Here is a 24,133-nt window from a genome sequence, read left to right as displayed (position 1 = left end):
CCACTCAAATATCATCCTGTTGTACAAGAAGGGAGACAAGACTGATGTTGGAAATCACCGCCCTATAAGTCTTGTCTCTCATCTGTACAAAGTCTTCATAAAAGTTATCGAAAGGCGCATATCAGGAAAGCTTGACTACCACCAGCCACCTGAGCAGGCAGGGTTTCGTCCTGGACTCTCGACCACTGATCACCTTCAAGCCTTGAACCAAATACTGGAAAAATTTCAGGAACACAACTACCCCCTTTATCTTGCCTTTGTCGATTACTCTAAAGCCTTTGACAGCCTTACCCATTCTTCCATTTTCGAAGCTTTGCACAACCAAAACATTGAACAAGCCTATATTAACCTCCTCGAAACCATATACACCAATAGTACAGCCGCTATAAGACTGGATTCAACAGGACCGTCCTTCCCTATACAAAGAGGGGTCAAACAAGGAGACCCGCTATCGCCCAAACTTTTTACCAGCACACTTGAAGAGGTCTTTCGGAAGCTAGCGCCGCGCTGGGAGGACAAGGGGCTGGTCGTCGGTGATAGAAGATTAACTAATCTTCGATTCGCTGACGATATAGTCCTCTTCTCTTCATCAGCTACCGACCTCCAAGTTATGCTTAGTGATCTAAGCAAAGCAAGCCTCGAGGTTGGACTAAGGATGAACATGTCGAAGACCAAGTTAATGACAAATAGCACCCAACGTAGGATTGAGATAAACGGTGAACAAATCGCATATGTCCATGAGTATATTTACTTGGGCCAATTAGTCTCCTTCCAGGCGAGGCAAGAAAAAGAAGTCGAAAGACGGACAGAAAACGCCTGGAGGAGCTATTGGTCAATGAAACACCTTATGAAGGGTAACTTCCCAATTTCCTTAAAAAGGAAACTCATGGATATGTGCGTACTACCAACTCTCACCTACGGTGCTCAAACTTGGTCCTTGACAGAAGCTCTAAAGTTCAAAATCGGGGTTTGCCAGCGAGCCATGGAGCGCAGCATGCTAGGTTTAAAACTCGTCGATCGGATCCGGAACACCGCCCTGCGCTCCATGACCCAAATCACTGATGTAGGTCGATCGGCGTCTAAGCTGAAGTGGGACTGGGCTGGCCATGTTTGCCGCATGCCAGACGAGCTTTGGGCCAAGATAACCACCGAGTGGATGCCTACCAACTCGAAAAGGCGACCTGGCAGACCTAGGCGGCGATGGCGGGATGAACTGGACTTCTTCTTGAAGGACTGGCCCTTGTATGCAGGGGACAGAGAGCAGTGGAAGTATTGGGGGAGGCCTTTGCTCAGCAGTGGGACAGAATAGGCTAACAATAATAAAAAAAAAAAAAAAAAAAAGGGATAAACGGATTCTTCGCAGATGAATTCGCGGGCAACAGCTAGGTAGTGCATAATTATTTTTTACTTTTTAGTTGCCTTTTTAGCGGCGTTTTTTTTTCGGGCTTTTTTATTTTTATTTTTGCTGACATTTTTTTTGTCGGTTTTTTTTTATTTTTAATTTAAGTGCTATTTATTTGTTAAAATATATTGAATAAAATAAATTATTATATTAAAACGCTTTATACGCTTGCAGATTTTGGCATAACGTTGTGGTGTTTAACTTACCCTTAATAAGGTCCTATTTATTGGAGCATACTACCACAGAATCAAAAGCAGCTATCGAATACATACCTGGCAAAAGATATTTTTAAAGCTATTTTTATTAATACGGTATTTGACAACTCCTGAAATTGCCATATCTTAATGTTATTATAAAAATATAGATGTACAGACAGTGTTTAGCGAAGAGAAAACTTAATTTGGTTGAAAATTGGATTTATAGTGATTTTTTGAAAAATCTATATACTTGTCTCTTTCTCAAACGCTTTTCTCTATGCAGCAAGTATGGCGGTACTGGCGAGTGACGTCACATGCCAGTATGTCTTTCTCTGTCTAATCTTGAATTTCAAATCTTATAACTTTGTTATTTGTAAAGGCAGCTTAATAATTGTTTCTCTATTCGATAACAGGCATTGTGTAGTTTTAATGTATAAAACATATACAAAATAGTCAAATACCGTATTATAAAGAATATTGTATAATAATTCGTATTTGGACTCTTTTTGTATTTTTTATTTCAACTCCAAATCTTTGTTACTTTTACTAATATCCCGTAAAACCATATCAAAAATACAAACTAAAACATGGATGCACAGAAAAAGAGGCCAGCGCTGGGCCATACCCCTACACCACCACTGGGCAGGAGTACAGACACGAATTTATCTTATGCATATATATCTCAGGTTGTTTTTTTCTACTACGCTACTTAAGCAGCAGCACGGAATGCTTCGATTCCCAGCGCTGGTCTCTTTTTCTGGTTTTTCTGTGCATCCATGTCTCAGTTTGTATTTTCGAAAGAATATTGTAACTTATTACTGTAACAATAAGATTGAATTTCCAAATCAATGCATGTGGTCTCTAAATCGCCTCTACCTTATTAAGGGTTAATTTACCTTGCATGACAAACGTCCTTGAAGAATTTCATGTCTCTGGAGGACATAGCCGTTACGATTTTGGGATTTAACACGGACCCCGTCAAAATACCGGGATTAAAATTGCCTCTGTATACCAAACGTCTTACAATCTACATATTACCAGATTTCATCTTAATTCGACTGCAATTATAACGTAAAGGAGTAAGAAACACGTCACCTAAATTCACTAACTTTCGCATTCATAATTATTAATAGGATTATTTACTTTTTTATACACAGGATGCGGTGGCGATGTAAATGCTCGCCCTGGTTGCGGAACCCATTGCATTAATTGCTCGAACTATAAGAAAAAGCCAGTTGTATGCCCTGATATTTGTTATCCCAACGGCTGCGATTGCAGGGATGGTTTCATCTATGACCCTAACCTCAAAGAGTGCGTCCTTCCACAAGTATGCAGTAAGTAAAATTGTTGGTCTTTCAAATACTGAAATAAAAATGTGTACCTAAGATATTACTTACAAACTACGTACATAAAACATTTGGAAAACATACTCGTATTAATTTTGTTGTCATAATATCGGAAATATTACTTTCAGTTGTTTTAGAGGTTTTCGTGTTCGGTACATTTTTTTTTTCAAATTCTTCTAATCGCACGGGATGGTGTAATGGTAATTCGTCAGGAAATGTTTAGGCTCGATTTCCAGCCCTAGCTTCAATATTCTGTTATTCCAGGCAAAAGGCGGTATTGAAAATACAAACTGAAATATAGATGCACAGAAAAAACAGAAAAATAAGACCATCACTGGGAATCGAACCCAGGTCCTCGGTAATCCGTACCGCGTGCTATACCGCTACACCACTGATGGTCAACGGTACCGACACGAATTTCCCTATCCACCTCATATCTCAGCTTGTGTTTCTTACTTAGTCACTTAAGCAGCGACGCTAGCGACATCTATGCCGTAAGCCCTCAAACTTTTTTCGGCATTCCTTTGGAACTAACCGCTCACCCGGACAAGAGATATCGTTTCTAAGCAATCAAATTAAGATTGGTTTTTTGGAAAATTGGTTTTTCGATTCCCAGTGATGGTCTTATTTTTCTGTTTTTTCTGTGCATCTATATTTCAGTTTGTATTTTCAATTTCGGTTTTACGGGATGACCGTAAAAGTAAAAATTTGGAATTGAAATAAAAAATACAAAAAGATTCCAAAAAAAAACAATCTTAAAAGGCGGTATCTCGAAAAACATCACTTTTGATTTATTTAACACTGCCATTATGCAGTTTAAAACGGGATAAAACTCTATAATAAGCGTTTTTCTATAGATAAGACCAAGCTTAATCGATTTGTCATCCCCGGAAACCCCCCGTACCAAATTTCATCGAAATTGTCGGAGCCGTTTCCGAGATTCTAATTATATACAAGAATTGCTCGTTTAAAGGTACTAGATTAGATAGATAGATGAGATCAATTAGATAGATTCGCAGTGTCTTTTCGTCCAAATTACCGCAGTGTTTAAAGTCAAAAGTCTTTGACCAGTGTGTGTTGCCAGTGATGACACACGGATCTGAGAGGAGAGCCTTGGGGAGGCCTATGTCCAGCAGTGGACGTCTTTCGGCTGACATGATGACATGATGAGGTTAGATAGATAGATAGATAAATGAAACAGATAGATAGACCGTCCATTAATCATGTGATGTTTTGTAACAAATATTTAACCCCAAATATTTTTTTAATAAAAATATTTTAAAAAATTCAGAATAAAATATTATCTTTAATTAAAACAGGTTTAAAGTATATTTCAAAAATATATATAATCGATATTATCTTCGGACCACGGAATAGCCAAACAGAAAATAAATACACGTGATTATTCTCATAATGTGTGATGCTCTCTACACCGCTACTTAAAATATGCAAGTCACTGCAATTCCGCACCGTTTGCGTATTATAAACAGCGGTGTGGAAAGCATGCATAAAATACGGTGCGTTTCAGACACGTACCGCTCCTCGCACTGTACGAGTACGTAGTGCAACTTGTGCGTTTTTTCTTGCAGATCTTAACTGGGCATAATTTTACTCTAACAGGCCTAACAAGCAAGAGAGACGTAGTAATTTAAAGAAAAAGACAACTGAGGCGCATATTATAAAGGTTTGGAAAGCTGTGGTTTAAAGAATCACACCCCTGTTCTCATCATGTCAGCCGTAGAACGTTCACTGTTCGACATAGTAGGTCTCCCCCATGGTCTTAATAGAAATTGAAAAAAAAAAAGTACATTTTTGAACCACAGCACCAACGTGTGGAGCCAATGAAGTGTACAACGCTTGCATCAACGGTGGCTGTGACGCCAGGAACTGCAGCCAGGTGGGCAAACCAGTGCCATGTGTGAAGCTGGACCCTAAAGCTTGCATCAATGGATGTATCTGCAAAGAGGGCTACTTGCGTGCTTCGAACGGAACTTGTGTGCCAAAGGACCAATGCAAACAACGTAAGTAATTATAGTTTATTTATTGCAGGCGTTTTAAACCTTTTGGATTTATTGCCATGCTTTTTGTTCATCAAAGTTTTACGGCACTTCAGTAAAAAATAGCCAAGTGCGAGCCGGAGCATAGAGGGTTACGTAAAGGCATAATATGTACAACATAACGGACAGCGGATTGTTTTCGTACTGTTTTATCATTAAAATAGCTATTTATGATTTTTATTCAGCATATACTACCTGAAATCGCGATACACCTGAATATATACACGGCACACTACTGGTGTGCCGTGGCACACCGGTTGAATGCGTCAGATTTATTGTAAAGTCAATTATTAAAGCTGTTTTTTACCATTTTAAGTTATTAAAAATGATTTTTATCACACTTTAATCATTTAGCGCAAGGCTCTTCAAATCCAGCTCTGTGAGCCTATTCAAGCTCATTATGGTGTTTCAATTTCCCCGCCAACGCGCTGATTGGCCAGCTAGCCAATAGAGTGACTAATTTTGCCCACCTAGCAAATTTACTAGCCAGCCTAGATTTAGCGTATGATACGTTATACCGGGGCGTTCATTGAAGGTAGGCAGCGCAAATACACTGCTCCGGTGGGCTGGCGTACTGCTGCAGGTGCAAACTAGCAGCTGCCTACCCTGGAATTGATCCACTGCACGCCAATGTATCAAGATGAGATATGTATCGTATCAACCAAGCGTATTCTAATTATGGATGCTCACTTTTGTATTTAACTCATGGGGTATTTAAGATACGCGACACAACATAGATAGCGATGTATCAGATACAGCGTGTTGTATAATTGCGTGACAAGATATGCATTTGAGTGACAACATATTCACTTTCTGTTAAGTTAACCCGTCGTTTGTCACGAAGTTCAACGACTTTGATGGGAAAACCATTAGCATTATATGACTTTGACATTTATTTTTCTAAGTGAAATGGTCAGTTACTCGTGAAAGTCAAGATTTTCAAAGAAGTTTTAATCATTCGCTATTAATTATCTCATTGACAGGGTGTTTTGACGCAACAAAGTTTATTTCTCTTATTATCTCTAATAAGTAACATAAACTTTTAAATTTTATATACTTGAGTCTACTTCTAGACGTGTACTATCTGCTGTAAAAATATGAGTACCTGATTTGTTAGCACCTTATATAGCTACTTAAAAAAATATAACGTAACTAGATTATATGAAAAAATATGTTTTTATTTAAATTGATGTCAATTTGTTTAAGATTCATCCAAGCCAATATACGTCCCACTGCTGGGCACAGACCTCTTCTCAGGATGACAGGGCTCGGGCCTTAGTTCCCACGCGGGCCCAGTGCTGATTGAGAACTTCACACACACCATTGAATTGCTTCGCAGGTGTGTGTAGGTTTCCTCACGATGTTTTCCTTCACCGCAAAGCTCGTGATAAATTTCAAATGTAATTTCGCACATGAATTTCGATAAACTCAGAGGTGCGAGCCGGGGTTTGAACCCAAGATCCTGAGAGGCGATAGATCAAACCACTAAACAACCACGGCTTTATTTGGATTAACGCTTACAAATTTAATTCCAACCACGTCTACTTAGTGAACGAATTACCTGACGGTTGGTACACAAAAGATTAGGTGGTAGAGATCTCGACGTTAATACTCGTAAAAGCTGTTATAGCATAATCGAACCAACAAAAGGTTGGAAAACCCCGAATTTGTTACTTCAAAGTTCAATATCTCAAAAACGGTTGAATCGATTTTGAAGAAATTTTGTTAAGTGGTGAGTAAGATAGCTGGTGAAATTACTGGCACGCGAGGTATTCCATCTTAGGACTCTAGGTTGGCAACGCGGCTGCAATAAACCCTGGTGTTGCAGATGTTTATGGGCGGTGGTGATCTCTTACCATCAGGAGACCCATTTGCTTGTTTGCCATCCAGTCGAATAAAAAAAAACCGCATTCAAATCGGTCTATCCGTTTTATAGCTACGGTGCCACAGACAGACACACATAGCGGTCAAACTTATAACACTCCTCTTTTTGCGTCGGGGGTTAATAAAAGAATAAAGATATAGTCAAAATATGGCTTAAACTTTGATTTTGCGTTAGAATGATGATGCAAGTACAGTTAACAGATTGAACTTGCACTGACAAACCCTGTTTCTTTGTTCACAGCACCAACATGCAAAAAAGACGAGGTGTACACCGATTGTAAGAACCGTAGTTGTACACCATACACGTGTTCTGAACTTGGATTTCCATTGAACTGCGACAGCAACTGCAAGCCAGGATGCGTCTGCAAGGGCTCACTCGTTCGCGCTGCTAACGGCACATGCGTTCCACAAGACCAGTGTCCATGTAAGTTACAACACCAGCGATTCGTACTGAAAAGGGCTAGGGTCCCTCAGGAACCAACAGTAACCTCAACAAAAAGTTGGAGAACCCCCGACTTTGTCACTTCAAAGTTCAATATCTCAGAAACCGATTTTGATGAAACATGTCTAATAACCATCGCCAGAAAACCTAAATACAAATATAAAAAAAACCGCATTCAAGTCCGTCCACCCGTTTTAGAGCTACGGTAACACAGACAGACAAACACACAGACACACATAGCGGTCAAACTTATAATACCCCACTTTTTGCATCAGGGGTTAAGAAAGACTAACTCAAGGACCACGCTAAGCCTAATGGGATAACGCATGCTCTCCTACAAGTTCAAGAATTATCCAAATGAATTCGTAATAGTTTGAACACAAAAATGGCACAATTTTACTTAGATCTATCAGTTTTATATGTAGCATTATGCAATAAAGATGCCACCGTTACATAATGAAATAAAATTTGGTTAGTGTTTCTATATTTGTACAAAAATATTCTAAACAAGGTAAGATAAAAAGATATACAAGTATACGTAGGAGAAATTCATGTCTGTACTTTTGTCCAGTGGTGGTGTAGGGGAATGGCACGCAGCACGGAATGCTGTGGACCTGGGTTCGATTCCCAGCGCTGATCTCTTTTTCTGGTTTTTATATGCATCCTTGTCTCAGTTTGTGTCTTCGAAAGAATATTGTAACTTATAACTATAACAATAAGATTGAATTTCCAAATCAATGCATGTGGTCGCTAAATCGCCTCTACCTTATTAAGAGTTAATTTACCTTGCATGACAAACGTCCTTGAAGAATTTCATGTCTCTGGAGGACATTAGCCGTTACGATTTTTGGATTTAAAGCGGATCCCGTAGGAACACGGGGATTAATATTGCCTCTGTATACCAAACGTCTTACAATCTACATGGTACCAGATTTCATCTTAATTCGACTGCAATTTTAACGTGAAGGAGTAAGAAACACGTACACGTAAATTCACGAACTTTTGCATTCATAATTATTAATAGGTTTATTTACTTTTCTTTTTTTTACACAGCATGCGGTGGCGATGAAAATGCAGGCCCTGGTTGCGGAACTTTTTGCATTAATTGCTCGAACTATAACAAAAAGGGAGTTGGATGCCCTGATATTTGTATTCTCAACGGCTGCGCTTGCAAGAATGGTTTCATCTATGACCGTAACGTCAAAAAGTGCGTTCTTCCAACACAATGCAGTAAGTTAAATTGTTGGTCTTTCAAACACTGAAATAAAATGTGTACCTAAGATTTAATTTGTTGTCATAATATCTGAAATATTACTTTCAGTTCTTTTAAAGGTTTTCGTGTTCGGTACCTATTTTTTTTTTCAAATTCAACTACTCGCACGGGATGGTGTAATGGTCAATCGTCACGAAATGTTCAAGCTCGATTTCCAGCCCTAGCTTCAACATTCTGTTATTCCATGCAAAAGGCGGTATCTCGAGAAACATCACTTTTGATTCATTGAACACTGCCATTATGCAGTTTAATACGGGCTAAAACTCGATAATAAGCGATTTTCTAGAGATAAGTCCAAGCTTAATCGATTTGTCATCCCCGGAACCCGACCCGTACCAAATTTCATCGTAATTGTTGGAGCAGTTTCCGAGGTTCTGATTATAAAAACGTATTGCTCGTTTAAAGGTATTAGATTAGATAGATAGATAGATAAATGAATGAAATAGATACGTAGATAGATAAGGGGCCGTCCATGAATCATTTGAGGTTTTTAGTAAATATTTAATCTCCTCCCCCCCGTGGTGATACGCGGTATGGGTTAAGACTTACCACCCCCCCCCCCACACACACACAAAAATCACGTGTATTTTTTTAGTAAAAATATCTTAAAAAAATCATAATATTATCTTTAATAAAAACAGGTATAAAGTATATCTCAATAATATATATAATGTGCATTATCTTTGGACCACGGATTAGCCAGACAGAAAATAAATACACGTGATTATTCTCGTTACACCCCCCTTGTGATATTTCGTGTTTTTTTCCCGAACCTCTCCCCTCCCCCCTTTCGAACCTAACGTGATTAATGGACGACCCCTAACTTAAAGTATTTTTTTTATAGAGATACGGCCTTTTACTTTAAGTGGTCAGAATAGAGACATGTGCTGCTATCTATCACAACTGTCAAAATCACGACTCCTTCGTTCCAAATTTCATTGGGCCCTAGAGATCCAGTTTTAGATCTGCAAGAAAAACCGTGTAAGTTCTATTACATTGTGGCGCTCGATTGACCACTTCAGACGCGTCTGATCCTCGCACTGTAGTGCAACTTGTGCGTTTTTTCTTGCAGATCTTAACTGGGCATAATTTTACTCTAATAGACCTAACAGGCAAGAGAGGCGTGTCATTTTAGGAAACAGAAAACTGAGGCGCATATTATAAAGGTTTGGGAAACTGTGGTTTGGAGAATTACACCCTTGTTCTCATCATGTCAGCCGTAGAACGTTCACTTTTCGACATATAGGTCTCCCCCATCGTCTTAGTAGAAATTGAAAAAAAAAAGTACATTTTTAAACTACAGCACCAACGTGTGAAGCCAATGAAGTGTACAACGCTTGCATCAACGGTGGCTGTGACGCCAGGAACTGCAGCCAGGTGGGCAAACCAGTGCCATGTGTGAGGCTGGACCCTAAAGCTTGCATCAAGGGATGTATCTGCAAAGAGGGCTACTTGCGTGCTTCAAACGGAACTTGTGTGCCAAAAGACCAATGCAAACAACGTAAGTTATTATAATTTATTTATTGCAGGCGTTTTCAACCTTTTGGATTTAATGCTACACTTATTGTTCATCAAAGTTTCACGGCACACCAGTAAAAAATAGCCAAGTGCGAGCCGGATTGGCGCATAGAGGGTTCCGTATAGTATACCCATAATATGTACAACATAAAGGACGGTGGGTTGTTTTCGTACTGTTTTAACATTAAAATTGTTATTCATGATAGCATATACTGCGTGGAATCGCGGTACACCTAAAAATATACAAGGCACACTACTAGTGTGCCGCGGCACGTCTGATTCATTGGATAGTCAATTATTAAAAATGTTTATTACCACACTTTAATCATTTAGCGCGAAGGCTGGTCAAATCCAGGTCCGTGAGCCTATTTAAGCTCATAATGGCGTTTCAATTTCCCCGCCAACGCGTTGATTGGCCAGCTAGTTAATAGAGTGACTAATTTTGCCCACCTAGCAAATTTATTAACCAGCCTTTATTTAGCGTATGATACGTTATACCGGGGCGTTCATTGAAGGTAGGCAGCGCCAGTGCTACTTACACTGCTGCGATGGGCTGCTATGCTGGTGCAGGTGCAAACAAGCAGCTGCCTACCTTGGAATTGATCCACTGCACACCAATGTATCGTATCGACCAAGCGTATTTTAATTATGAGTGCTCACTTTTGTATTTAACTCATGGGGTATTTAAGATACGTGATACAACATAGATATCGATGTATCAGATACAGCGTGTTGCATAATTGCGTGACAAGATATGCATTTGAGTAACAACATATTCACTTTCTGTTAAGTTAACCCGTCGTTTGTCACGAAGTTCAACGACTTTGATGGGAAAACTATTAGCATTATGTGACTTTGACATTTATTTTTCTAAGTGAAATGGGTGGTGGTGAAGTTACTCGTGACAGTCAAGATTTTCAAAGAAGTTTTAATCATTCGCTATTAATTATCTCATTGACAGGGTGTTTTGACGCAACAAAGTTTATTTCTCTAATCGTCGTTGAAACGACTTTGATGGGAAAGCTATTAGCATTATGTGTCATTTTTTTTTTTGTCAGTGTAGTGGCAAGCTACTGTCAAGATTTTTAAAGAAGTTTTAATCATTCGCTATTAAATTTCTCATTGTTAAGTTTAGTTTATTTATTCACTCAACATAACAATTACATTATATAAATACATTAAGTCAGATTATATAAGAATTTATACTGAGATCGTCAAAATTTTTAAAAATAAGCAAATATAAAAAACAACCAATAAAATACAATGTCAAAATAAATTAAATTCGTCCTCAAGGGGGAGTTGTCAAGAAATCAAATTATTAATTATGTCAATGAAAAGTACCTAAAACTAAAACTATAAATAAATGGTATCTCAAATAGGGATCGTCATAACAAAATAAATTTACTTAAAACATATTTACAAATATTCAAAAGGCGAGTGCAAGCATGGTTTCATTTACGACCGTAACCTCAAAAAATGCGTCCTTACACAAGTCTGTAGTAAGTTAAATTGTTCGTTTTTCAAATACTGAAATAAAAATGTGTAGGTACCTAAGATATTACTTACAAAATACGTACATTAAACATTTGGAAAACATACTCGTATTAATTTGTTGTCGTAATATCGGAAATAATTACTTTCAGTTGTTTTAGAGGTTTTCGTGTTCGGTACCTATTTTTTTTTCAAATTCTTCTAATCGCACAGGATGGTGTAATAGTCAATCGTCACGAAAGGTTCAGGCTCGATTTCCAGCCCTAGCTTCAACATTCTGTTATTCCAGGCAAAAGGCGGTATCTCGAAAAACATAACTTTTGATTTATTTAACACTGCCATTATGAAGTTTAATACGGGCTAAAACTCGATAATAAGCGTTTTTCTAGAGATAAGTCCAAGCTTCGAACCCATACCAAATTTCATCGAAATTGTTGAAGCCGTTTCCGAGGTTCTGATTATATTCAAGCTCGTTTAAAGGTATTAGATTAAATAGATAGATTAGATTACATTAGATAGATAAATGAAATAGATAGGTAGATAGATAAGGGGCTGTCAACCAACCCCCCACACAAAAATCACGTGTATTTTTTTAGTAAAAATATCTTAAAAAATTCAGAATAAAATACCTAATATCTTTAATAAAAACAGGTATAAAGTATATCGCAATAGTATATTTAATTGACATTATCTTCGGACCACGGATTAGCAAGACAGAAAATAAATACACGTGATTTTTCTCATTACACCCCTCTCCCCCCTTGTGATGTTACGTGATTTTTCCGGAACCCCTCCCCTTCCCCCTTTCGAACCTATCGTGATTAATGGATGACTCCTAACTCAAGGTCAAGGTCATTTTTTATAGAGATACGGCCTTTTACCTTAAGTGATCAGAATAGCGGCGTATGGTGCCATCTATCACAACTATCAAAATCACGACTCCTTCGTTCCAAATTGCATTGGGCCCTAAAGATTGGGCCTGTCTTAGATCTGCAAGAAAAACCGTGTAAGTTCTATTACATTGTGGCGCTCGATTGACCACTTCAGACGCGTCTACTCCTCGCACTGTAGTGCAACTTGTGCGTTTTTTCTTACAGATCTTAACTGGGCATAATTTTACTCTATCAGGCCTAACAGGCAAGAGAGGCGAGGTCATTTTAGGAAAAAGACAACTGAGGTTTGCAGAATCACACCCCTGTTCTCATCAGTCAGCCGTAGAACGTTCACTGTTCGACATAGTAGGTCTCCCCCATCGCTTCCCTTCCCCCCCTCCTCTCTAAGTAGATTTTTTTTTAAAGTACATTTTTACACCACAGCACCAACGTGTGGAGCCAATGAAGTGTACAACGCTTGCATCAACGGTGGCTGTGACGCCAGGAACTGCAGCCAGGTGGGCAAACCAGTGCCATGTGTGAAGCTGGACCCTAAAGCTTGCATCAATGGATGTATCTGCAAAGAGGGCTACTTGCGTGCTTCGAACGGAACTTGTGTGCCAAAGGACCAATGCGAACAACGTAAGTTATTATAGTTTATTTATTGCAGGCGTTTTCAACCTTTTCGATTGAATGCCACACTTTTTGTTTATCAAAGTTTCACGGCACTTTAGTAAAAAATAGCCAAGTGCGAGCCGGACTGGCGCATAGAGGGTTCCGTACAGTATACACATTATGTACAACATAACGGACAGCGGATTGTTTTCGTACTGTTTTATCATTAATATAGCTATTTATGAGTGCAATGCAGCATATACTGCTTGAAATCGCGGCACACCTGAAAATATACACGGCACACACCGGTTGAAAACGTCTGATTTATTGGATAGTCAATTATTGAAACTGTTTTTTAGTATTCTAAATTATTAAAAATGATTTTTATTACACTTTAATCATTTAGCGCAAGGCTGGTCAAATCCAGGTCCGTGAGCCTACTTAAACTCATTATGGCGTTTCAATTTCTCCGCCAACGCGTTGATTGGCCAGCTAGCCAATAGAGTGACCAATTTTGCCCACCTAGCAAATTTATTAGTCAGCCTTTATTTAGCGTATGATACGTTAGACTGGGGCGTTCATTGAAGGTAGGCAGCGAAAGTGCTACCTAGGTCCACTGTACGCCAATGTATCGAGATAATAATAATAATAATAATTTATTTCCCTTAAAAATGACACACGTATACATAAAAAAAGATGTCTGGCGGACCCCAAACTAGGCTGAGCCTGTATCTTGAGGTCCTGAAATAAAGAAAGAAAGAAAGAAAGAAAATACATTTATTTAACGCCATAAAAAACAAACATAGGAACAAACATAGAACAAATAAAGACATACATGACGCTAAACAGGCAGACGCTAAATACGTATCGTATCGACCAAACGTATTCTAATTATGGATGCTCACTTTTGTATTTAACTCACGACACAACATAGATAGCGATTTATCAGATAGAGCGTGTTGCATAAGTGCGTAATTTTTTTCGCGGGCCTAATGCGGTTTGGAAACATCATACACAAACATTGAATTTATTGACAGGTGTGTGCATATTTCCACAATTTTCCAAACAAATTTCGAAAAACTGAGAGCTGCGAGCCCGCGGGCGCCAACCCACGATCTTCTGCTTGAGATGCTATAGGTCAAACACACGGTCAAACAGCCTTTGGGTAATTTTTGCGTTGACTTTGATATTTATGATCTAATGATCATGATAATATGCTTCAGTACCGCCTTTTAGACTACAGAAAAGACTGAAAAAATAGATATACATACATACAAACTATATAGTCTAGGTCCATTAAACACTTAGCTTAAGTTATGGCACACAGTGGTCTGCCCTGGCAATGTAAAGCTTCGAACTAGGTTGTAGCCAATTATCCTATGATATTTACTTATAGCACAATGTAACAAACCGAACGAGGTGTATGACGTTTGCCCCGCACCGTGCCCGCCACGTCGCTGTGACGTCGACGACCGTGTGATAAGATGCGCAGCGCCACCCAAGCCCGGCGATCCCGCCTGCCAGCCAGGCTGCCGATGCGCAGATGGCTACGCCAGAAACGCTACGGGAACATGCGTGCTGAGATGCCACTGCGAAAAACGTAAACAATTAATTCAATCTACCGGGTGACCTTTCCAACGTGATACAAAATTAGCGTGTCAAGCTCAGATAATGCTGGTCATTTATGTGTTAACTCATTTGGTAAAATTACCCTGATAAAATTTGCGGTTTCTATACATTGAGTTCGTGATTTACTTTCAACAATGTATTAAAATCACAAATTTTATCAAACTAATTGCAACAAATGAGTCAACGCGTTATACTTAAAATCCAATACCAACTGGGTTTGAAACACTAATTTTGTATTACGTTAAATATACGTTACGTCTGTATATCTTGATAGAATAGTCTAAACAACTTAGGAAAGTTGGAAAACCCCCAATTTTGTCATTTAAAAGTTAAATATCTCAAAAACAGCTGAACCTATTTTAATGAAATCTTGTTAAAAACCGCCGTAAGGAAATTTGCTTTCACGAAAAAAATCCGCATCGAAATTGATCTATCCATTTTAAAGCTACTATGCCACAGACAGACAGACAGACATTGCCGTCAAGCTTAATATGTGCTAATTTTCACCTCAATCTGTACAGTAATTTTGGAGTAAATCGGCTGTCTGTAACGTTCCGTTTTTCCTTTTGAGGAATATTTTGCTATAGAATACTCTAAACCAACGTGAATGCATGTAAAGTTTGATGAATGTAGAAGAAGCGAGAGTTGTATGCCAGAATCGTAGCAAGTGGAAAGACGTAGTCTCTGCCTACCCCGTTGGGAAAGAAGCGTGATTTTATGTACTTATGTATGTATGTATGATTTAGTAAAACCTTACCTCGTTTGCATAACAAAATCCAATAATACACCAGTATTATGCAAATAATATTTATAATTTCCAGCACTACAATGTAAAGCCAATGAAGTGTACGACTCTTGTCCCGCGATTTGCCCACCCCAAGTATGCAGTCTTGACTCAGGCCCAATATTTTGCCCACGGAACCCCAACTATGGTGACCCTGGGTGCAAACCAGCCTGCAGGTGTATTGACGGTTACTTACGGAACGCTGCCAACGTGTGCATCCCTAAAGATAAATGCCGTAAGATATTATATTTCTTTACATTGCCCTAGGGCAATTTTATATACGCTTCTTTGGGATAAAAATTGCCAATGTAAATTAAGGATCTTGTAGCATCATATTAGCAAAGGATTTTTCAGAATCGGTTCATTAGTAGCTATTAAGTACATAATTTACCCTTTCCTACATACAAATGAACAAACAAAAACAAAAGAATATTTACCTATCTATCACCACCTACTTCTTCTTCTTTTAATAGGTGCATAGAATACTTAGTTTATGATATTTATGGGAGCTCACAACATATCGCGATCATCGGGATATCTTAATCTTTATTGCCTAAGCTATTACTGACAATTTTAAAAAACATTACAACGTTACACTTATTCCTTCTTAAATTAAATAATATTTTAACGCAGAACATAGTGGAGTTGATGTGGTCAATCAACGACTTAATTATATACCTTGACAATTTCATTATGTGACACTCAGTAGAACCCTGTTTCAGTCAGCACTTGCCGCACTTATAAAAAAATCTTGATAAGGGCAGCAGAGGCTCCCTGCGACAGGGTCCTAATCTACTGAGTGACTATTAGAACTTGTCAATGTATAGGTAATCGAATAAGGAGTTTTTCATTTGTTACACCATCTATTAATAGTTACTATGTTTTTATAACAGCCAAATGCGGAGACAACGAAGTATACAATTCTTGTATCAATGGTGGATGCGATGCCAGGAACTGTAGCCAGCTGAACAGACCAGTGCCTTGTATAGACCCTATAAAGTGCATTGAGGGATGCGTCTGCGCAAAGGGCTACTTGCGCAACTCCGATGGAAAATGCGTACCAACAGATCAATGCGGTTCAGGTAGGTGTCAATAAATGCACTTTATCCTTAAGCGATGGTAGCCCAGCAGTTTTACCTCGATGATACTGAAATGCCACGTACCCAAAAATGGCAAATGCGGCGTAACCAACAATGACATTTTTTTACAAGCTTTTATTTAGTTTCACCTGTCCCTGTGTCTGTCTGTCTGTAATCAAATCTTGCAAGTTCAATTTGACCAACTTCCAGTAGTCAGATTGACTTGAAATTTGGAATACTATGTAAATCGCGTGACAATACAATAATCTAGTAGTGACATCCTGGAAGTCCAGCCAGGATCGTCTCCGCAGGACGGAAATCTTCAACGGTTAATAGCATAGACTTGAAATTTGGTATGCAAATGTAGTTTGGGTGACAATGCAAGTACAGTCAACAAAAAGTACAGTCAGCATAAAAGCTTGTATTCAAAATATTTTTTTATGGTTAGGTTATTTTCAAGATTTTTTCTTTTTTTAAATACCAGTCGCAAAATCTCAAATCTGCTGTTTTTGTAGGTTACGCGGCATTAGCCATTATTGGTTACTCGGCATTGCAGTATCATCGACACTGTGACCATATTACTTACCTACTTTACCCGCGGCTTCGCACGCGTAATCGGATGTGGTAGTTGAATTGAAATTCCGGGATTTTACTAAAATCCCACGGAAATTTCCAAAATTTATATCGTCAAACAATCGTGACTCATGCATGACTCTCAACTCAACGGTTGAAATTTCGAGATTTTTTCCCGATCCCGTGTCCCATGTCGTTTGGTAGACCAAGTAACCGCGGCAATTAACTAGAAAAGTCAAAGCAAATTTTAACAGGTTTTTGTTTTTTTACGCGAATGTTTTTTTACGCAATAAATATTTATTCATATTTTCCCAAATTTGCAATGCTTGTGACCTAGAACAAATATTGCAATTTTGCAGCACAGAACGAAATATATTAAACGCGCCTAAAATAGGGTTCCGTAGCCATTACGCCAAATTAAGTAATATTTTTCTAAGGATTTCGTATTTTGTACGGAATATTCCAAGTTTAGGTATATTTTATACTTTACGCTGCTATTTACTCTTAAACTACTAATAATTCTCAAGGAAACTTAACCGTTATAGTTTTCCTTGTAAGTTTGATATACTTACTGCCATCCTGATTGTTTTTTAATTTTTCCACCCATCGGTTTAGATTTTAGATAGAAAGAAATATAGAGAATACCTATTTAAGAGAGAAAATTTGCACTTTTAATTTGAATATTTTGCAAACAAATCACTGAATCGAAAAATTGTTTAGCAACCCCCTAATGGTTTTAAAAGACCTATCCAACGATACCCCATACTACAAGGTTGGATGAGGTACTCTAAGAAAAAATATTTTTGAATTTTTAATTGTACTATTTTGTCGACATAGCTTACATATAAAATATATTCGTGCAAAATTACAGCTTTCTAGCATTGATAGTCCCTGAGCAAAGCCGCGGACAGACAGACAGACAGACATGTCGCCATGTACTACTACATGTTCCATTTTTTGCCATTTTGGCTACGGAAACCTAAAATCCTAGGTATCATATAAATGCGTAAAAAAAACCCAGCAGTTGAAATTTCGGGATTTTATCCCGATCCTATGGGAATATTGGGATAAAAATTAGTTTATATAATTTAATACAAATCACAAATAATAACCTAATAAAATTTGGTCTTAGTAATTTAATTAAATTCAATTGTCCCAATAATGCCCTCTTATTCTGAGAGGAGGCCTGTGCTCTGCTATAGCGCGAACGAGTAAACAAACGCGCATGCACGTTCGCATTAGTAATGCTAATGTTAGTAGAATAATGTAGGTATATTATTTTTTAACGTACAGATCTAGGTATTTCTTCGACGTTTGTTTTTTTCTTAATAAATATGACTAATTTAATTCGTTACTGTTGTCAGTTATATAAAATATATATCATTGGTAAAGTTAACACAGTTGTCTCAATAGAATCGAACAATATTGTTAGCGCTGTTTTTTTTCATTTGTATTTATTCTACTGTATTTGTTTTGTGGGAAAATGAAATAAAATTATCAAGTAGTAATTATTTAATATCAATAGCTTATCGATTACTCACAAAAATTCAGTATTTATAAATTGGTCTTGATTTCGAAGTGATTATAATCATCAAGACTGTCTTAGACCAAAACCATGTTTCACACCCATGACGAGTTGGAAGAAGTCAGTCAACGAAGAGCAAACAATGGGCTAGTTTCCTTAAGTTAAGTTTCTGTTAAATTATTCATTTTTAATACAAGCTTTTCTTACTAACTGTACTTTTTGTTGACTATAGGTACTTGCATTGTCATCTTAACTGCATATCTGTACCAAATTTCAAGTCGGTACTATTTATTTACTATTGAGTTCCCTCCTGCGGAGACGATCCTGGCAGGACCACCAAGACGTCACTATTAGATTACTGTATTGTCACCAAATTTACACAAGTACGCCAAATTTCAAGTCAATCGGACCGCTTGCGCTGGAAGTGGGTCAGATTTGGCTTCCAAGATTTGGCCCAAACAAAGAAATAAAATAAAAATAAATAAATATCACGGGACAAATCACACCAATTGACCTAGTCCCAAAGTAAGCTTAGCAAAGCTTGTGTTATGGTTGTGTTAAATAAACAGGGCAAGCTAAAGAAAAGCTTGCAAAAATCTAGTTAGAAAATATTAAACACGTAAATACATATATTTGTATTTGACAATTAAACAAAAAATGATGAAGCGGCCCGCGTATCCGTAATATGGAAACCAAATATTTATAAAATACTAACCGACTTTCAACTTTTTTGCAGCAACTCCATCATGCCCCAACGGTGAGTTCTACGACAAATGCCCAACTGTTAAGTGCGATGGAGATTATTGTCCAAAAACAAGGAATTCTCCTCAAACGTGCCCAGTTGGCATAGTCTGCGATCCACCAAGATGCACCTGCGGCTTTAACCAAAAAAGAGATTGGAAGACTGGCAAATGTATCGCGATAAGCAATTGCCGTGAGTATTTTATTTTATAACATAGACCAGGTACCTATTATTATTAATATTACTTAAACTTTTTTGAACATGAAACTACTATGAGTGATACTCGCCCATATTAAATGATAATTGTACCGGATTTCTCACGTCTTAAATCTAGTTTAGCTCGACATTTTTCGGGATAATTCGTAGCCCTTCTTCCTAGGAGCAACGCGACTCGGCGGCTGCTGCAACACGCGCTCGACAAAACTATATACTCGTAATATAACCGGCACACAACTACCCACGTTTTCATCGTCATTTTTATTGACACTGTCAAATGTAGGGTAGCACACATTACTAACAACATCACTCTGTTAAGGCACGTTCACACCAACCGATAACGCAGCACGAGTAATACCGTTTTCCAACTCGGGGGTACCGACCAACGACAATCCCGGATAAAAGCTCCACTACTTATTTAAACTCTCGTATTGTTAAATTATTAAATTGAACGGTTCAACTTCCTATATAACCCAGGAATGGTCCGACTAGTTTACGGCGATTTTAAGTATACCTATTAAGTATTACCTTAAAATTCAGCTGGGCTAGGCAGCAATTGAAAAAATACGTCAAGTTTTCTCGTCACCTATACTACAAAGTCTGAAAACGAAAGCTTTCAGCCAGTGCGTCCTACCAGTCATCATGAAACGTCACACATACTAACCTGCAGTTCAGGTCACACAGTGTGCTACGGAACGCCGAACGAGTTATGCTCGGAGTTTCTCTGAAGGATAGAATTCGCAACGAGACTATCCGACACAGAACTAAGGTCATAGACATAGCTCTGAGACTGACGATTAGCAAGTTAAAGTGGTAGTTGGCTGGCCAAATCTGCCGAAGGAACGACAACGACAACCGTTGGAGTAACTAGACGAGTTCTTGAGTAGAAACCGCGAGTCTGAAAAGTGTAGGACGCCCTCTGGCCAGGTGGAGTGACGATCTACGAAAGGCTGCTAGTAGAAACTGGATGCGCCGAGCCAAATACAGGGCGCAATGGCGCTCATTGAGAGAGGCCTATCTATATCCAGCAGTGGACTGCTATATGATAATGATGTTGATTATTGCCTAATGCAAAACAACGAACCACTAGTTACCCCACGCACCGGTTGTCGGTGTCGTTCCTTCGCAGATTTGGCTAGCTAACTACCACTTTAACTTGCTAATTCTCAGTCTCAGAGCTATGTGTATGACTATGACCTTAGTTATGTTCTTAGTTCACGAATCATATTATTTATTATTTAGAAGCCTGTAGAGGTGTCCCACTGCTGGGCAAAGGCCTCCCCCATGTCCTCCATTCTACCCTTTCTTGGGCGATCTCTGACCAGCTGCGAAGAAAGGCGTCCAGATCGTCCCGCCATCGACGCCTGGGTCTGCCACGCCGCCGAAGTCCATTTTGTGGTATCCAGTCTGTGGCTATTTTAGCCCACCTATTGGGTTCCATACGGCTGACGTGGCCTGCCCAGTCCCATTTCAGCCTGGCAGTCTTGTCCTGGGGTTCACTAATCATTATTCAAAAAAAATAAAGTGATAAAATATATTTTTGTATAGTCCTTTGCTATGATGATTCACTCGCTATTTATTAAAACCTATAATATGTACTCGTAATTAGTTAATATAAAGCAAATACAGAAATGCTTTGGCCTTAGGCGAAAATTAAACCTGTACTGCATTTTATTTATATGATTTTCATATAGAGTCTAATAACTTAAATTAACTTCTCCAGCACCATTCGCATGCAACGGGCCCAACGAAGAGTACCAGCCATGCCCTGCCTCGTGTCCAGGAGAGAACTGCACAGATTACATCAACGATTCTAAATGCCCTCCATTTAAAATCGGAATAGTAGTACCATGCAAACCACAGTGTAAATGCAAAACCGGTTACTTCAGAAACACTGACGGTGTGTGTATCATAGGTTCTAAGTGCGGTAAGTTATTGTTTCTTTATTACTCTATTATATGGTTAGCCAGTCCTGGGTTAAAGAGTTTTATTCAGAATATAAACTTCTATCTGCAGAAACTTCTCACCATTAATTTAAGAATGCCTCCAATGCCATAATATTTATTGTCGCTTAGAGTTGGAACTTTAATCATTTTTTTGTCAATTGCCTCAGGTCTCATAATCTCCGTCTTAGGCATCGAACGGATCCTGATATTGACAAAATTTTAATTATCCAAACTTAGCAACTTTTTTTTATAACAATGCAATAAGTATTTGGAATAAATTTAGTCCGCACATTTTCATTTCGTTAAATTTTCACTGTAAAACATTTCTATGGAAAATGGCATTAAGGCAATGGCAGCGTTTTGATCAAATCTTTTTTCTAGTCTTATTTTGCGTAAAATATGTTTTGCCAAATGACTACATGGAATTTGGTAAATGCAGCAGTTGGTAAGCGAGTAATTTTAATGTAATGTAAAATTCTTTATTGTTTATAAAAACACATGAACATGCTTAGTACATGTACATATGTTAAGGTAAACGTGCACTTGCTAAGCACTGGGTTAAGTATCATTATTTGTGAGAAGTTTATTTTGACGACGGTTGTTGTTCTCGGGTCTTGGATGTTTAATACGTATTAGGTATGTATTTATCTATATAAAGTATCTTTATCCGTTGCCTAGTATCCATAGTACAAGTCAGTTTGGGACTAGGTCAAGTAGTCTCAAGTGTCCCATGATATTTATATTATTTATTTATTAGGCAAGTAATAATTTGATAAATGAAATTATGCGAAAAGTGTCTGGGAAGTGATAAAATGTATTTGTTTTTTTTTTATGAAACAAAGTTAATCCTGTGGCTTGAGAAAGATGTGGCTCACGCTTCCTCCTTAAGTACCTATTTGATGATATTCCTTTGTTTTATATCCTCATGTATTATATGTGTTATGGCTATGTATATAAATATATTTCCACATTCTTCCAATTGGTTAAGGGAAAAAAACGATTTAATGTACTCGTACTCGTATGCATTGAGAATCTGATGGAATCACGTTAGACTGGCAGCCCGCCCTAGTTCCAGACGTACGTTGAAGAAAAAAATTAGACCAAAGCATACTTGCAAGAATCTTCAGTCTAACTCACTAGCTTTTATATATGGGTATTATTTTAATCCAATGATTTACTTTTCCGCACAATTTTTAAACATTTTCTTTTATAAGCATGAACGTGGTGCTGACAATGACTAAAAAAACAAGTAAAAAAAAAATATAGCCGAGATGCAGCCGTTCTGATGTGAAACGTTCACTGTACATTCGTCTATTGAATATAAAATACAGATTTCATTTTCAGGTCCCAAAAAATCAACTACAACCACTACAACTACACCAGCACCATCTACTACACCAGCACCATCTACTACACCAGCACCATCTGGTTAGTACTATTTTTATACTGTCAGGGTGAAGCCAAGAGTTGTAAACCGCGTATTTACAACCAGAGCATAAAACGAGCCATTTTACCCAAGACGTTCATATAGCCACCCGAGCAGGTACGGCGAGTGTGGATAGAAACGTCGAGGGGAAAATCAATGGGTTTAAGAAAATCACACATTGACAGCAAAACGGCCAGTATTGAATTATCGATATTTAATTTTCGCCTGTTGTAGTCGTAACTTTTAGACTGGGCACAATAAAAAAGGGATTTAAAAACACAAACTAACTGAATTTAAACCGGTGTAGGTAATCGATTCTACTCGCAATTCTGAGCAATTTACTTTTTGGTTTTCAGTTATTTAATGAACACCTTGTATAAAACATTCTCTTTCACAATTACAACTCTCGAACGATGGTCTTCATCCTGAAGAAACTATATTTACGTTTAATAGATGTGACAAAAACAAAGTATAGAGGCAGTGAGCCAACTGCCTGTTATTGTCACTCAAGACACAAGTAGATAGAGTGAATTTGGGAGGGAAATCAAACGTACTTATTGTTTTCAACAGATCTTTGCCCTGGTCAAAACGAATTTTTTGATACTTGTATCAAAGGCTGCTCTAACCAAACCTGCGACAGTATTGGAAAAATATACAACTGCCCCATACAAACCACAGTATGTAAGACCGGATGCAGATGCAAACCTGGATTCTACAGAAATTCAAATAATGTCTGCGTGGCGGAAAGTCAATGTCGTACGTATGATTTTGTATTTTCTAAAGATCCATTTAGACGGTTTGTGGAACAGCTTGACGTGAAGTTTGCGTTACATTACGGGACATAAAAATACTGCAACTCATAAAAATAATCTTGCACCGTTTAAATAACAAGGTAATTTGAAGCAAAAATTGCTTTACCATTTATAAAATATTTAAACTTGTTAGATACGTGCAAATGAATAAAATATCATCATCTTCCACTTTTTATTGAAAGACTATAAAGTCCGCATCACGATATTTAAAATTATCATATTAATAGTAGTTTATGACATTTTCTTGGAATTTGCTCCTTTAAAATTTAGGTCATTCACAGTGTCCCAGTCCACCGAGTTTTTT

General features: G+C 38.0%; 1 protein-coding gene across 1 annotated transcript in view; it reads left to right on the top strand.

Annotated features, from left to right (window-relative positions):
• Positions 1-24,133, top strand: part of LOC141433147 (uncharacterized) — a gene marked incomplete in the record, with an annotated part of 51,345 nt that overhangs the window by 4,902 nt on the left and 22,310 nt on the right. The window contains 12 exon segments of the mRNA XM_074095019.1: positions 2,757-2,933; positions 4,769-4,966; positions 7,128-7,310; positions 8,382-8,558; positions 9,905-10,102; positions 12,927-13,124; positions 14,494-14,697; positions 15,548-15,745; positions 16,404-16,592; positions 19,424-19,621; positions 21,369-21,572; positions 22,936-22,982. Coding sequence (XP_073951120.1) covers positions 2,757-2,933; positions 4,769-4,966; positions 7,128-7,310; positions 8,382-8,558; positions 9,905-10,102; positions 12,927-13,124; positions 14,494-14,697; positions 15,548-15,745; positions 16,404-16,592; positions 19,424-19,621; positions 21,369-21,572; positions 22,936-22,982 — 2,171 coding nt within the window.

Source organism: Choristoneura fumiferana, chromosome 12, assembly GCF_025370935.1.
Source record: "Choristoneura fumiferana chromosome 12, NRCan_CFum_1, whole genome shotgun sequence".
In the NCBI taxonomy this organism is placed as follows: Eukaryota; Metazoa; Arthropoda; class Insecta; order Lepidoptera; family Tortricidae; genus Choristoneura; species Choristoneura fumiferana.
This window is presented reverse-complemented; position numbering and strand designations above follow the sequence as displayed.